Source organism: Lactuca serriola, chromosome 2, assembly GCF_051521515.1.
Source record: "Lactuca serriola cultivar US96UC23 chromosome 2, Lser_US96UC23_V15, whole genome shotgun sequence".
NCBI classification, from domain to species: domain Eukaryota; kingdom Viridiplantae; phylum Streptophyta; class Magnoliopsida; order Asterales; family Asteraceae; genus Lactuca; species Lactuca serriola.
In genome coordinates, this window is record NC_136409.1 from 228,710,878 (window position 1) to 228,726,612 (window position 15,735).

At 32.4% G+C, this 15,735-nt stretch overlaps 1 protein-coding gene across 1 annotated transcript; it reads left to right on the top strand.

Moving 5' to 3' along the window:
- The first annotated feature begins 1,715 nt into the window (after positions 1–1,715).
- LOC145088795 (Protein kinase superfamily protein) lies at positions 1,716–4,124 on the top strand. Its single transcript, XM_079027200.1, has one exon. It carries the CDS (start codon positions 1,824–1,826, stop codon positions 3,819–3,821), a length of 1,998 nt encoding a protein of 665 aa, XP_078883326.1. The 5' UTR covers positions 1,716–1,823; the 3' UTR covers positions 3,822–4,124.
- Positions 4,125–15,735: the final 11,611 nt, after the last annotated feature.

Here is a 15,735-nt window from a genome sequence, read left to right on the forward strand (position 1 = left end):
TCTCACATATTTTGATTCTAACAATCTTTCTCTCATTTTCCCTCCATCTCTTTCCCTTTTTATGGCCCTCTCGAAAATAAATCACATTTTAACAGAATATCACATTTAACAGAATAATTATTATGTCGCCTAATTACACGTAGTTAAACAAAAAAATTAAATATACTACTTTATGAAATACGTGTCCCAAAATAAATGAATAGCCCATCAATTGAATTTAGGTAATTAGATTCGGTGAAGAAAGTTAATAAAGAGAGTGGATATTTCACACCTCACCAACTGCCCGTTGTAAAATTAATCACATTTATTTCCAATTTAAAATGAATAATAATAAATAAATAATAATAAAAGGACGTAGTCGGTGTGGAATTGTTTAGAATTATTATAAGTTGCCCCAAAGGCCAAACTTAATTACAGCCACGCTATTAAATCATTCTAACTTAGAGGTTACGTCATATTATGAGTAATTAACCAAATATTAATAAGAACATAATAATAATCTAAATACGTAATTTCTGATGTAAATAAAATATGAAAACCAACTAGAATATGTATAACGCTTTAAGTCTAAAGTATCTTTTGTTACAAAAAATAGAACATGATAATTTTAGTTTGAAATGACATAAATTGAGATTATGGCAATAATATAAAAATCATAGTATTTTATAACAAATTAAGGTAAGAGACGATGGGCTAGACTCTTGAGATTCACTCAATATAAAACAAAATTTTGCCTCTGTTTCATTATTCGTATTATTAATGTTATTTATAATACATAATTTGTTAATTAGTTAGGTATTCATTTACTGTCCATCTCGTATAACAAATGCATAAAAAAACGACATGCCAGCCTAGTAACCTTAGATTAAATATATAATATCGCTGTCATAGTTATGAAGAACATACAAGTCAAAAATTTTAAACAGATCTGTTGTAATAATATGTATCTTTTGTTAATATAATGTTGTACATCCTAATAATTTCAGTTTTGAAAGTCAAATAAAAATTTGTCAAAAATAAAATAATTAGATTTAGGAAGAGTATTGAGCATGCTACACAGGTCAATAGCAGGCACTATCATTGACCATGTCAAAATGTTAAATTAATCCCAAATCGAATTATTAAATGAAGAACGCAAAGCCCTTGATTGCTTCCTAATAGTAATATAATTGGTCCTTCTAACCATTTATGTAAATTCAAGTTCTGATTATTTGAACGCTCAACGTTTAACTGTGTTAATGTTTTAATTGTGAGTTTCACTCGTTGTTTATTTTGTATTAATATAATATTCATATTTTGAGTTATATAATTTGGTCTATAAAGTAATTATCTTCACTGGAAAGTATATCAAAAACAAAGATAGTAGCTTTATAAAAAAAGGAAGTATCTTATATGAAGTTATGTAAAAAACAAAGCCTCAACCAAATTATACCAATTTTATTCTAATTAACTATAAAAATTAGAATACGCAAATACATTCCATATTTCTCAAAGTAATTTTTTTCTTCCAGATTTAATTGTATATTAATAATTTTCAATATTGTTAACTGAATTGAAATTAAAAGAAAAAAAAAATAGTTCTTATATATATTCTAAATAAACAATTACTATTCTTTGGATTACATTTTAAAGATAAATAAAAAAGACAACACAAATAGGAATTACGTTTTATAAATATATATTTATTAAAGGGTTTTTGGCATTTGGTATTGGGAAGAAGAGAAAAGGGAAGTCAAAAACACACAGATCCTGCTCTGATCCGATCTTTAGATAGTCGTATAGCTGTCCATGTAATTACTCTCTCTCTCTCTCTCTCTCTCATCATGCCATCTCGACTACCTCCGCCTCCGTCTCCGTCTCCATCTCCACAGCCACAGCCACCTGACCAGCACCAAATCCGCCTTGCTCCTCCGCTAGCGGTTGCTTTCTCTTTCCTCATAGCCCTAACCCTCTGCTTCCGCAAGTTTACAACACGAAAACGCACCGCCCCTTCCGACTCTAAACCACCACACAAGTTTTCCTATACGGCGCTCAGCCGCGCTACCTCTTCCTTCTCCCCCTCAAACCGCCTCGGTCAAGGCGGTTTCGGTTCGGTTTACCGTGGAACCCTAATTAATAACCAGGTCCAGGATGTTGCGGTTAAGGTCATGGACGCCGGTTCTCTCCAAGGCGAGCGCGAGTTTCAGAACGAGCTCTTCTTTGCCGGAAAAATCGATTCTGATCGTATCCTCTCCGTTGTTGGTTTTTCTTCCGATAGGAGACGACGGCGAATGGTGCTTGTTTATGAGCTCATGACTAACGGAAGCTTACAAGATTGCTTGTTTCATCGCAAGTCTCCGGAGCTAAAGGAGTGGAAAAAGCGGCTGTCGGTTGCAATTGATATCGCTAAAGGTATCGAGTATCTTCATCATTATTGTGATCCACCAATTATTCATGGTGATATAAAGCCTAGTAATATACTCTTAGATCATAATTTCAATGCGAAGATTGGGGATTTTGGTTTAGCTAGGTTAAAACCAGAAGACGAATGTCGAATTGACTTGAATAGTAAGATCGAGGAAGGGAAAAAGGTAGGTAATTCAATAATGGAGGATAACGGATCAGTCTTCGAGGAGACTGAGAGTCTGGCAACCACCACAGTCTGTGAAGAGTTTGGTATAGTTCCGGATCAATCACCTGAAAGTTTTGTTACAGCTCCGATTGCTGAGACATCACCAGAGACGTTCATCCAATCGCCAAAAACAGGTCCAGTAGGTGATGTGAGTTTCTCAGAGGGAAATCTGGATGCCATAAGCCTGGAGAGCGGTGGTGCGACTTTGAAGAAAAGCAGGACAAGAAAGAAGAGTATGTCAGGGAAGGATTGGTGGTGGAAACAAGACAACAGCATGTCTGAATCAGGACGTGTAAAGGATTACGTGATGGAATGGATTGGGAGTGAAATCAAAAAAGAGAGACCAAAAACCGAATGGATCACAGCCGGAGCTTCATCCAGTGCAACTCAAACAGGAAAATCAGAGAAGAAGAAGCCAAAGAAGAACAAAAAGCGACTCGATTGGTGGATGTCATTGGATGAAGACAAGAACGTGAAGAAACAGAAAAGAAGACCAGCCAGGGAATGGTGGAAGGAGGAATACAGCGAAGAACTGGCAAAAAAGAAAAAGAAGAACAAGAAGAAACAGAGAAACGAATCCATCAATATTGATAGCTTTTCAAAAGATGATGAAATGTACATGGACAGAAAGAAGCGGAGCAGAAGCAGAAGCAGAGGTAGCAGAGGCAGCATGGATTGGTGGTTAGATGGATTCAGCGGTGAACTATGGCGGCAACGCCACACCAGTCATGACTCAGTAAGCGGTGAGATACCCAAAAGTGGCGGCATTAGCAGTACACCAAGCATGAGGGGAACTGTATGTTATGTTGCCCCTGAGTATTCATGTGGTGGTGATTTATCAGAAAAGTGTGATATTTATAGCTTTGGGGTTCTACTGTTAGTTGTGATTGCTGGAAGGAGGCCATTACAAGTGACTGGATCCCCAATGTCGGAATTTCAACGGGCAAATCTTTTATCATGGGCACGTCATCTTGCACGTGCAGGGAAGCTTCTTGATCTTGTGGATCAATCTGTTGATAGTTTGGATAAGGATGAAGCTTTAGTTTGTATTAAAGTTGCACTTCTTTGCCTACAAAAGTCACCTGCATTTCGGCCTTCTATGAAAGAAGTAGTGGCTATGCTCTCTGGGGATCTAGAGCCACCACCTTTACCTGTGGAATATTCCCCCTCACCCCCTTCTCGTTTCAAGTCCCATAGGAAACTACGCTGACTTTCCAAATCAATTTTTCATCAACACATACTAATGGATATGGTGTGGTATATTTGTTTTTAATTTCACTATGGATTTGGCTCTTGTACATGATTTACTTACTGAGATGATGCTTTGATGTGGGTGTGGGACAGTGTAGGTGAAGAATAACAGTTCTACAGAAATTTTTCATAAACAGTTTTATACAGATGTAAGTAACATAAAGTTTGACCAGATTTGTTCATGTTTAATTTAATTTAAGCAATGGGATTTAATGTTTGACCATGTTGGTAAATAAATGGTAATGTTCAGTTTTTTGGGGTATACATATTACATACTGCTATTCTTCTTATGTTTCCGATAGTATTAAAATTCAATTCAAGACATCTAATTAGTTCTAGTCATGTCTGCAGACATTAAATGTGAAAATGACATTAGCCAAAGTAGTTCAAAAATTAATAGTCGATCTTAAATGTGTATGATTAATGTTTTCTTTTTAAACGGCAAAGTAGATGTGTCGGTTGTCCGGTATTTAACAGGTTTACTTCTTAATACCAACCGCCCAAAAGCAATATACTTCTCAGGATTAACAACTTTAACAAGCAACTTATGAGTATTGGAGTCACTCATGTGGTATCGTGATATTGTTTTCATTTTCTATGTTACAGCGAATGTTGCAATATTTCATTTATAATGATGCAGCATTTCACTAAAATATAAACATAAAATGTTTCTAAATGAATCAATGCTCCGGATTGAGATTTTGAGAAAAATACTAACATGTTTCATTGAATAGTAGGTGAGAAAATTCCACACATTAATTCAGCATCGATTCTATGCTGCTTAGAAAATGTAAAGTATGTGTAGTTCAATTGAGAGAGGCTCATGGACCCCATCCCCGTGAAATAGACTAGACCAATGTCAAAATGTATTAATCAAACAGAATGTTAGGGAATATGGAGAAGAAATTCTTAGTATCTTCTACTTTAACCCAAAACAAAGCTTGGGCTAAAACGAAATTAGCCCAAACTATAAAGGAGCCAAAAACAAAGCTTTAAGCATTAAACCTTGAAGTCTAAACCTATTATAGGCCTGGGGCCAAATTAAAAAAAAAAAAAAAAAACAGGTCTTTTATACCTAAAAGTTTTACACCTCACCATCTTAGGGGTGTGTGGTATCTTTTCAAGGGGAAAAGAATTTTTGGAAAAGTTCCAAAAAGTTAGGTTTTTCTGACTTTTCTAAAAAGTCAGTTTTCATTCTTTAAAAAATCCAAAAGGAGCTTTTAAGGAGCTTTCCCCATACATCTTTTGTTTGTTATCTTTTCCCAAAAGTTCTTTTGCCCTCTCAAAAAAAGATATCCCAAACACCCCTTTAGTCGTATATGGTGGGTGTTATAATGCCAAGTGTGCAACACCAAAATAACATGTTAGAACACCTTCTAACTTCCATGCAATCCTTTTTTTTTCTTTTCTTTTTTACATTTATTAAATAATTATAAAAAACAAATATATCACCGTCTAAAATATAGTAGACACAAAAACTAGGAGAATATTTAATTTCTCATTAATAAAACACACTATAATAATAATAATAATAATAATAATAATAATAATAAAGTCGATTATATAAGACCAAGGTTCCATCGGTAATTTTTTGAAAATCAGATTTGTAAGACAAATTTGAGTAGAGGTTTAATTCATAAGAATGTGGAACTTTAAGGGCCAATACCGCCCAAACCGAGAACTTATTGTCTTCTTCGTTGGTAAACTAGTTCGCACAAAGGGGTCGTAAGAAGTCAACATTAAAAAAAACGTCATTTCCTTTCGTTACCACAACAACCCCTGCTAGCATAATGTGCACAAACGCAGATCGGTGACAGTGTTCTAGGCTTGCAACGACGTTTTCTGGTATGCCACATCAGAATAACATCGGTGGGCATTGCCCATACAGACCAGTCTTATATATATATATATATATATATATATATATATATATATATATATATATATATATGTGTGTGTGTGTGTGTGTGTGTGTGTGTGTGTGTGTGTGTGTGTATACTAGGTGTGAAACTCGTATATTACACGAGTTGATTTAAAAAAAAAATTAAACATTAAATTGTAAACAAAAAATATTTTTTAATGTACAACTTTAAAATAAAAAAAGAAAAAACGTATTTATTGCAATTTAATATCATATATATGATATTTAATACTTTACATATATAAGTATATGACTTTAATTTTAAAAATTGAAACAAACCAAAAATTGACAAGTGGATAATATTTATTTCAAAAATACCACAAAATGACAAGTATTAAAACTCATGAGAGATTGACATGTGGCAAAAAAAACTTTCATTTATTAAGGAGGATAGAGAGAGAGAGAGGTTCAAATGTTTCTAGCAACTATTGTGTGCATATATGCACCAATTAGAATTCATGAAATAATAAATCATTAAATAAATTAAAAATGGTATGATGGTAAACTTAGTATATCTAATTATGGTAAAAAATAACAAATCATTTAATGCCTCCTTTAAACCCTAGATATCACCTTCTTTTTTGTCTGCATGAACGACCACTATGTTTCAACCTAGGGCTTGTTTTCCTCTTTGCATCCTTTCTCCAATCGAAATAGCTCATCCCCCTTTACTGTCGGCCCGATCATCTATTGTCGAAATAGCTCCACAGCCGCTGTCGTTCACCAACATCTTGGTCCTAGGATGTTTTCAACTCAACTTCTATTTTTAAATTCAATTTTCGATTTTTTAAATTGAATTTCTTTTGAGAATAAAATGCTAATCGATTTCTGGTTATTCATGTTTTGATGTTTACGAATACGATCCACACCATCGCTGCTCGATCAAAGGTCCTCACGCCTCCATTCCTTTTGCTTCCACTTTCTAGCCACCACCCCTTTGTGGCTTCAGCGACGACAGATAACTTCACCTTTAGGTAAGTTTTAGTTTTTTTCTAGGAATTGTCGAATTGGTCTCTCAATAAGTTGATTCTCGTTTTTTTAATGTCAGTAGTTCTTTTGAATTTGGTACTTTACTATATCACTGGAAACATGTATTACTGTAAAGACTCATGATTTGTTTCTTAACACTCTGTTCTAAATTAGATAGGCTCTTAACACAACTTATTATTATCAAAATAAAAGGTAAAACCTTGTTTATACAATGCATGAAAGGAAATAACATTTCTTGCCATTTCTGGCGAATAATAATATTTATTCAAATCTAATGTAAACCCACTATTTAGCACTAAGGAATAAACTCCCATCTTGGTGGCAGATGAAGCTTTCCTGTTTCCCATGATCAAATTTATCTTTCCCTGCTCCATCTTCTCACTTCTTCTTAGTCCCTACAAATCACAATATATGTGAATACCACAACTTGTATCAAGGACCCAAGACTTAGAATGAGGTGAGTTATTAGACAATATAGTGTATATACCTGCATGGTTGGGTTTTACTTTCCCATCCTTTCAAATCTTGCTGGTACTTTGGGCAGTTTCGCTTCGAGTGCGACTTTTCATGGCAGTAGAAGCATTCAGCCTCATTAGGGTTAGCATAATGAGTGACAAAACCTTTCTTGGTTTTGCTTGAAGAAGAGCCTTCAAGGGTCTTACCCTTAGTACCCTTAGAAGGTTTATTTCTCTTCTTCCCTTTGCCATGCCCGATTGCCAAGACATTGGCCGCAGTTGGAGTAGGAGTAGGAGTAGTAACAACCGACTTACCCTTTAGACCACTTTCGCCGGTCTTCAAGAGTCCTTGAAGTTTGCTGAGGGTGACTTCTTCCTTGTTCATGTTATATGTCATGCGGAATTGATCATAACACGATGGTAAGGAGTGCAAAATGATGTCTATTGCTAACTCCTCGGGGAAGTTCACATTCAGCTTCAGTAAACGGTCCACATACTTTTGCATTTTCTGCATGTGGCCCGTGATGGGTTCACCATCCTTCATTCAGGTTGTTATCATGGAGGAGATTATTTCATATCGTTCTTGACGAGAACTTTGATGGTAGCGGTCCATCAAGTCCTGGTGCATCTCAAAAGGATAATAGTCCTCATAGGACTTTTGGAGCTCGGCTATCATGGTGGCCATCATGATGCATGCCACTTTTGTAGCATCTCTTTCATGTACCTCATATTCAGTAAGCTCTTCAGGAGTAGCAGTTTGCTCGGGTAACTTCAGCTCCTTGTCGAGAACATATTCTTTGTTCTCATACCGAGTGACCTTCCTGATGTTTCTGATCCAATTTGTAAAGTTGGACCCATCAAAGATGACTCTCCCACAAAGATTCATGAGAGAGCAAAAGCTAGTAGGGTTTGAGCCAAAAGCATTGTTATTGGAAGACATCTGAAAAGAAGAGGGAATATATTAGATTAGATATAGAGATAGTCCTTAATAAAACACCCAAATGTAATATTAAGGCTAGGACCCAACACAATATTTTATAACTTAAAAGAGGGATGTCGTAATCTAAGCTATAAGATATTTGAAGGTAGGTGAATGAAGATTCACCAATTTCCATCATGAAAAATGAAATATTTAATTAGGTTTTAGAAACTCCTAGATTCTTTGAGATTCATTGAACTTTCTTCAATGTCATGTTTCAATCTCGAATGTGCCCTTCAAGTTTTGTGACTGGGATGCTGAGGATCACAAAACAAGGTGTGAAGTAACCATGCAAATTACTTGGTACTCTTAATGTATTACTCCTCAATCGATGTGTCGGTTAACCACACACGCTCCATCGATACTATGATAACCATTAAGTCACCCTTTACCTACCTTGTTAAGTTCAAGTTAGTGTGTCGGTTAACCACACACGCTCCACTAACGACTTAAACAAAGTGTAAAGTGTAATTTCATGGATTAGCACCTTATTCACATTTTCCTAAAGTAACTAAGATTGGGAATTTAATTTAAGCATTTAGTTACTTTATAATTATCATTATACTTTTAATGAGAATTTATAAGTCTTTGTCCTACCCGTTCGGCTAATGACCCTCCACCGATCAAGGAAGCGGTGGGTGAGAGTGGACACCCATTAAGTTGCCATTTTATAGGCAACAACCTTATACCCCCTTATAGACCGGCTTCGTGAATGAGGTGTACTAGCGGTAAGACGACTTGATCTTATACATATATATATATATATATATATATATATATATATATATATATATATATATATATATATATATATATATATTATTAACATATAATATTATAAAGTATAAGGGTTGAATTTTAACTTTTAAAATTCTAAGGGTTGGAACTAAAGTTTTAATCATGACTTTACTTGTTCCAAAACTTGAGGGCAAGTTTTGTAAACTTTCAAAACTTTTCATTTCTTATAACTTATGAATTTAATTGAGTATTTAAAAATGAAGACTCTTCATTTTTCTAACTCTTGTGTTCTTTTAATGGTTTTTATTAAAGTGTGACCTTTGGTTTTCCATAACTTGAGGACAAGTTATGGACTCCATTAAAACACATAATGACCATGAATTAAACTACCAAGTAGGTTACACACAATTCCTATGATCATCTAATCTTCATAAGTTCAAGAACATGAATAGTAACATTTCAAGAATCATAAATTACTCATAAAACTTGTAATTTTGATAATAGCCATTGTAAATGGATTATCATAAACATTACACCATCTAAAACAAGTTTTATAACACCAAAACAGTTTAGGTTAATGTTTCTAGTCCATTTCCAGCAGCAAAACTCGAAAAAATGGACACTGCAACCTCTACTCGTCGAGTGCATGAACATACTCGACGAGTAGCATGCCTTTCCTCATGGACTCGTTGAGTCCCCCCATGGACTCGGCGAGTTCATACGTGCAGTGAACAAAAAATTCGATTTTCAAGCTATTTGCATCAAGTATCAAGTCAACAAGCCTAGGCTCTTATACCACTTATGGGTTTTGAGCATTCTAACACTCCTATGGTGTACATGCAACCCTAGAAACCTTGGATCTATGTTTAACTAATATACATGCAAATAATTAATTTTCCAAGGTTATTATCCTATCTAGCATGGCATGGGGAACTTATATCAAATAAAGCTAGTAGAATTACTTACCGTGTAGTTGTAGTTGATTGCTTGGAGTTTTAGAGCCTAGCACCAATAGTGTAGATGCCTCAAATGGAAATCATAAATCACCACAAGCTTTGGAACTTTGATAGAATAGTAACAACCTTCTTGAAATCGGCCCTCTTAGTATACTCACTACAACTAGTGTGATTTCAAGAACCAATGCCTCCTTTATATAGTGTGGTGGATTAGGGTTACATCCATGTAAACCCTAATACCCATGTCTTTTCATTTCCATGAGATCCATGGGTTAAAGCTCCATGGAGTATCCATGCAAGCCTAGCCCATTCTAAATAAGCATTAGCCCACACTATATAAATACAATAGCCCATATTTAATTAGTCATACTTTTGATCTCTAAATTAATCCTAGATTAATTATAGATCAACACTAATTAAATAATATGATTTTATATTAATATATTAGAACTTATAATATATTAATAAATCATAACCTATACTATTCTCAAAAGATTATCCATAAATTGTTCGGGTGAAGTGCAACCCAAATGGACCATGTCGGGTCGGGTCAAATACACACCAAATATAGTTATGGACTTAGACACTATATCCAACAGATAGTTTATATATTATGATTGTTTTTTTTCTTAGTCACCTTTTGTGTTAACATGATATTTTCCTACATTTATATTTCAAATGTTTTGTTCGTTGGGTTTATTCTTAATAATACAAATTCTTTAAGAATATTCAAAACCATTTTGCAAGAATAGCTTATTCTGTAAGAATATTTATTGTTGTATTATGATATAAATGTAGTTAATTATTTATATGTTTAATGTGTAGTTGTTACAAGTGTATCACTACAAAATATTTAGCAATGAATTTGTGATAGAAATAAGAATGGCTTGAAGACTTGATGTGAAATGCTTGAAGAATGAATAAAGAATGATCACACTCATACAATGTAATTAAGAATGTTGTTAATTTTTAGGAATTACACTTGTTATTCTTTCAAAATGTTATAATTATTCAATGAATCACAATCATACAATGTAATTATTTGGTATATTATTAGTTCAAGAATCGATTTTGTGTATTCTTTCAGAATGTATTTAGTAGTCTATGATTGACATTCTGTCATTCTGACAGAATAAAATCGAAAATATATTTACTAGTTCATGGTTGACATTCTATCATTATGACATAATAAAATCGAAAAATATATTTACTAGTTTATGGTTGACATTCTATCATTCTGACATAACAAAATCAAAATTTTAAATTTGAATTAGTTTAAAATATTCAGATTTTTAAAAATAATTAATTATCCCTAAAAATCCAAAAATTTCATTTTTAAAATAGGTTAATTGACTAAAATACCCTTATACTAAAATTATTGTGATTATATGGTACATGTTATTCTATTCTAATATCATAGACCCTCAGATCATGACCTTTGATTCTATTCCATCTGGTGGTCTAAATCTGTACATTCTGACACACAATAGTTAGTAAAAATAAAATAACTTAAGCCTATATATATATATATATATATATATATATATATATATATATATATATATATATATGTGTGTGTGTGTGTGTGTGTGTGTGTGTGTGGGTGAAATCAGTTGAGAACTCATAGTTTTCCGAGAACCCGAAAACTAAAAGTGGAGCGTTAGATCAAAACTAATTCATTAAGGGCATGATCGTAATGTTACCAATCTCATTTAATGTTTAATTTTTTTGTGTTATTGGAAATATTAATAGAAATATCTAAAAAATTACATACTTAATCAAATTTTTTGATCTTCTAAAAAGTAGTATTTTTCAATTTTTTTAAAAAGTGCAGCTTTTTTAATTTTTTATAGAAAACATGAATTTATGAAAAAAAATTGAAAAAATATTTTTTTTTAAAAACTACATTTTTTTAAAATCATTTAAAAATCAATAAAATTAAAAAAAAAAACTGAAATATTTAAAAAATAGTATAATTTTTTAACCAAAAAAATCAAAATTTTAGGTATATATATGCATATTTTTACAAATGCATATGTGCATATTTTATATACTATAATATTTGTAAGTAATTCATAAGAAAATTCATTTTATTTACTAATATATAAACACAATAAAATATGTATTTTATTCGATACAAAATAAAATATAAAAGAAACAAAAAAATGCTATAAAGTTTCAAAGCGTTTTCATGTCTTCGTGTCAACATTTCCATATTTTCTTCAATGTATCATTTTTCACCTCTTCAATATTCACCACAATTTCTTCCAACTATATAAGAAAATTAAACAAATGATTGATGTGAAAACACTCAAAAAAATACATATGTGAATCACATGTAATTCATATGTGATTTACATACATGTGATTCACATGTGAATCACATGTAATTCATATGTGAATTACATGTGAATCACATGTAATTTATATGTGAATTACATGTGAGTCACATGTAATTCATATGTGATTTACATGTGAATCAGGTGTAATTTATATGTGAATTACATGCGATTCATATGTGAATTACATGTGATTTACATGTGAATCACATATAATTCATATGTGATTTACATGTGAATCACATGTAATTACAACGTTGAACTTTTTATAAATTTAGATAAGTAAAAAAGAAACAATCATAGTTGTCCAAATTCAAGTGTTGAGGTCATTAAGCCCATTAAGTAGAAAAGAAAAGTGCCCATGAGTTATATTAAGAAAGAAAATAGAGATCAAAGATTCAAATCTACTTTCAAAGCTATAAACATATTTTAATTAACATATTAAGAGAATACAACATGACTCACCATAAAATAGAGGTAAAAAAACTTCGATGAACAATCCATGCCTAGAAACAGAGACTAACCTCATGAACATATTTATTCCCATCCATGTTAAGTAAATCATGGCACATGGCATCAAATCTCTATTCGCGAATAATAGGAGCAATCTAGAAAAAAATAAGAAAAATTAAAAACAACAGATTTGCAATAGGAATATATAATAATGTATGAAGTATGAACCTGGTCGATTGATCTATCCAGAATGAGCAACTCGCATGTTTCTGTTTGAGGAAAGTTGAAGTTTTTGAGAGCTTTATACTTCATAAGACAATCTGAAACTGTTGCAACAATAATTCATACGAGTTGTTTAATTGACAACTCCACAGTATATGTATCAAGAAAAAAAATCCATGCTTATTGTTTTACAGATTTGAGAAACTATTAGGTGGAAGAACTCGATGATGAATTTGATGCAATAAGAAGCATTGGTTTTCTTTGTGCAGCAAATCTCAAAAACCTTGAACAGGTAGATTAGATTGAAGTAAACACACACAAAAAAAAGATTATTTTACTTATTTGGATAACTGGATTACCTAAATACCAATTTTATGGTTCAAACCATTTAAGCTATTCAGATTGGTTAATCTGGGTAACTGGATTTGGATTGGCATATCCAACAATTTCACTAATTAATATCTACAAGAAACAAAAACAATTTATATGCCATCATTCAAAAACTCCATAGTCTTTCATTAAAAAACACAGTCTAGTCAAATAAAACCGGAAAACAAGCGTTTAAGATATGCAGGTGCAACAATGATGATGATTGAATAAAACACATGAGAATCGGTGGTGATTCCTATTCAGTAGTTGTTAGATAGCACAATTAGCATTGAAAAAAAGAATTCCTACACGAAAATAATATAATTGCTACTAAATCACCTTAATAACCAATCAAACTCAAATTATAGCATAACGAAAATAGAAAACCTATTCTTATTAATCCAGAAGTAGCATCAAAATCCGGCAAAACAGTGTATGGATGAAGAAGAACGGGAATCATACATAAACAGAGAATCATTGGTTGTTTGTAAAGAGAAAATTGCAAATAGATTTGAGCAACATTTAATCGATTAACCTAGAGGTAGAAATACCTGTTATGCATGAATCGATCAGAGCATAATGGAATCATGACTGCGATTATTTGAAAGATCAAACTAGAATATCATCGGTTGTAGTTGACTTGCTTTAAATTAATAAGAGATTTTTCAAACGAATCGATCATTGATAAACGCAACCAAGAACAAAGCTTCGTCGATCTGGTTCACGGCCTTAAATTGTAGATCGGTTGATTCTTAGATTCGTATGAGATCCTCGCCAAATCGAAGTGATCCTTAGTCCGTGCGTCAATTTGATCCTCAATATGTCAATATTTTTGGCGGAAATCGAAGGTGGAGAGATTGCCACGGGGAGAGATTCATCGGAAGGAGGCAGATGAAGAAGTGGGGAAGCTATTGTGAAGAACTTGGGAGATGAGAGAGAAAGGGAAAAGAAGACATGTTTTTGTGTGTGTGAGTGTGAGTTTATTTAATTTGTTAAATTGATTATTATGAATGATATTTTTAGTTCCTAATATGCCATAGTGATTATTTATAAAATGTCTAAGATACCATTTAAACAAGCCAAATAAGCTGATTTTAATAAACAAGAGGAGGGGGGGGGGGGGGAATGCTTGTTGTTTATTACTTATTGGTAATTTTACTCATATAAGTTGTTATGTTTTCCAAACACTTAAAATGCTTATTGCTTATTGTTTATTCTTATCACGATAAGCTAATCCAAACACATTTTAAAAAAGTATTTATTCCTACAACAATAAGCTAATAAGCTAAAAAATATTTATCCAAACATCCAATAAGTTGGAATTTTCTGCATTTAACATGTAAAAAACATGCATTATTTATTTTTGTGATTTTGTCTATCAAAAAACTTTTATGGACGACATCTAAATCTTTGTATCAATATTAGTTTAATGTGATATATACACTAAAGTCTTAGTATTTTCATCACAAAAAATCCTAAACTTTATTTTTTTGACAGTAAACTACTGGCAATTTTTGACATTTTTACATTTTTTTCCCGGTTATCCGATAATAGGATTTTATTGTGAAAAAATAAAGTTTATGACTTTCTTGTGAAATCGTAAATTATGATTTTACTTTTAAAAAAAATATAGTTTAGAGTTTTCTTGTCAAATCGTTGAGATATTGGGACTTTAGTGTGTGTGTGTGTGTATATATATATATATATATATCTTATTTCTTGTTAGAAATTTAATGGTAGGATAGTTTTTAAACATAAGAGTTATTGAAACCGGCTCTGGCTAGCTAGATCCTATTGAAATCTTTAACGTTTGTTTCTTGTTAAATAGTTTTTTTAATTTCAAAAAACCGACATTGAAAAAAATGGAGATAATCAAGAAAGAAAGAACCATAGTTGTGTTGGTTTTTTTGCATTCCCAAAAATAGAGAATCAAGAAACCAAAAAAAACGAAATTGTCCTTCTTACCCCTTCTCCACATTCACACTTTTTTTACTAGGTGTGTGCTATTTGTGTTTGTACAAATTGTCCCCACTTTTCGGTTCAAGATTTGGTGGCAAGCTAAGAAGAAAGTTTTACAAGTCTTATCACCTTTGGTCTCTCTCTCTCTCTCTCTCTCTCTCTCTCTCTCTCTTTTGCATATGTTTCTCATGATCGTGATTATATCAGGATAAAGATGATGATGGTAACAAAAACAATGGTGATGTGATGAAAATCACAATTAAAAGTTCTTGGGCTACAAAAATACACTAAATTCCCAATATTTCAACGATTTGACAAAAATACTTAAACTTTATTTTCTTGACATTAAAATCCTAATTCATGATTTGACAAGAAATTGTTAAACTTTATTTTTTTAACAGTAAAGACCAAATTACCGGCTAATCGGAAAAAAAGACAAACGTATCAAAAACTGTCTGTAGTTAGGATTTTACTGTCAAAAAACTAAAGTTT

Excerpts from the sequence above, each read along its gene's own strand:
- LOC145088795 (XM_079027200.1), top strand. The coding sequence starts at position 1,824 with ATGCCATCTCGACTACCTCCGCCTCCGTCTCCGTCTCCATCTCCACAG.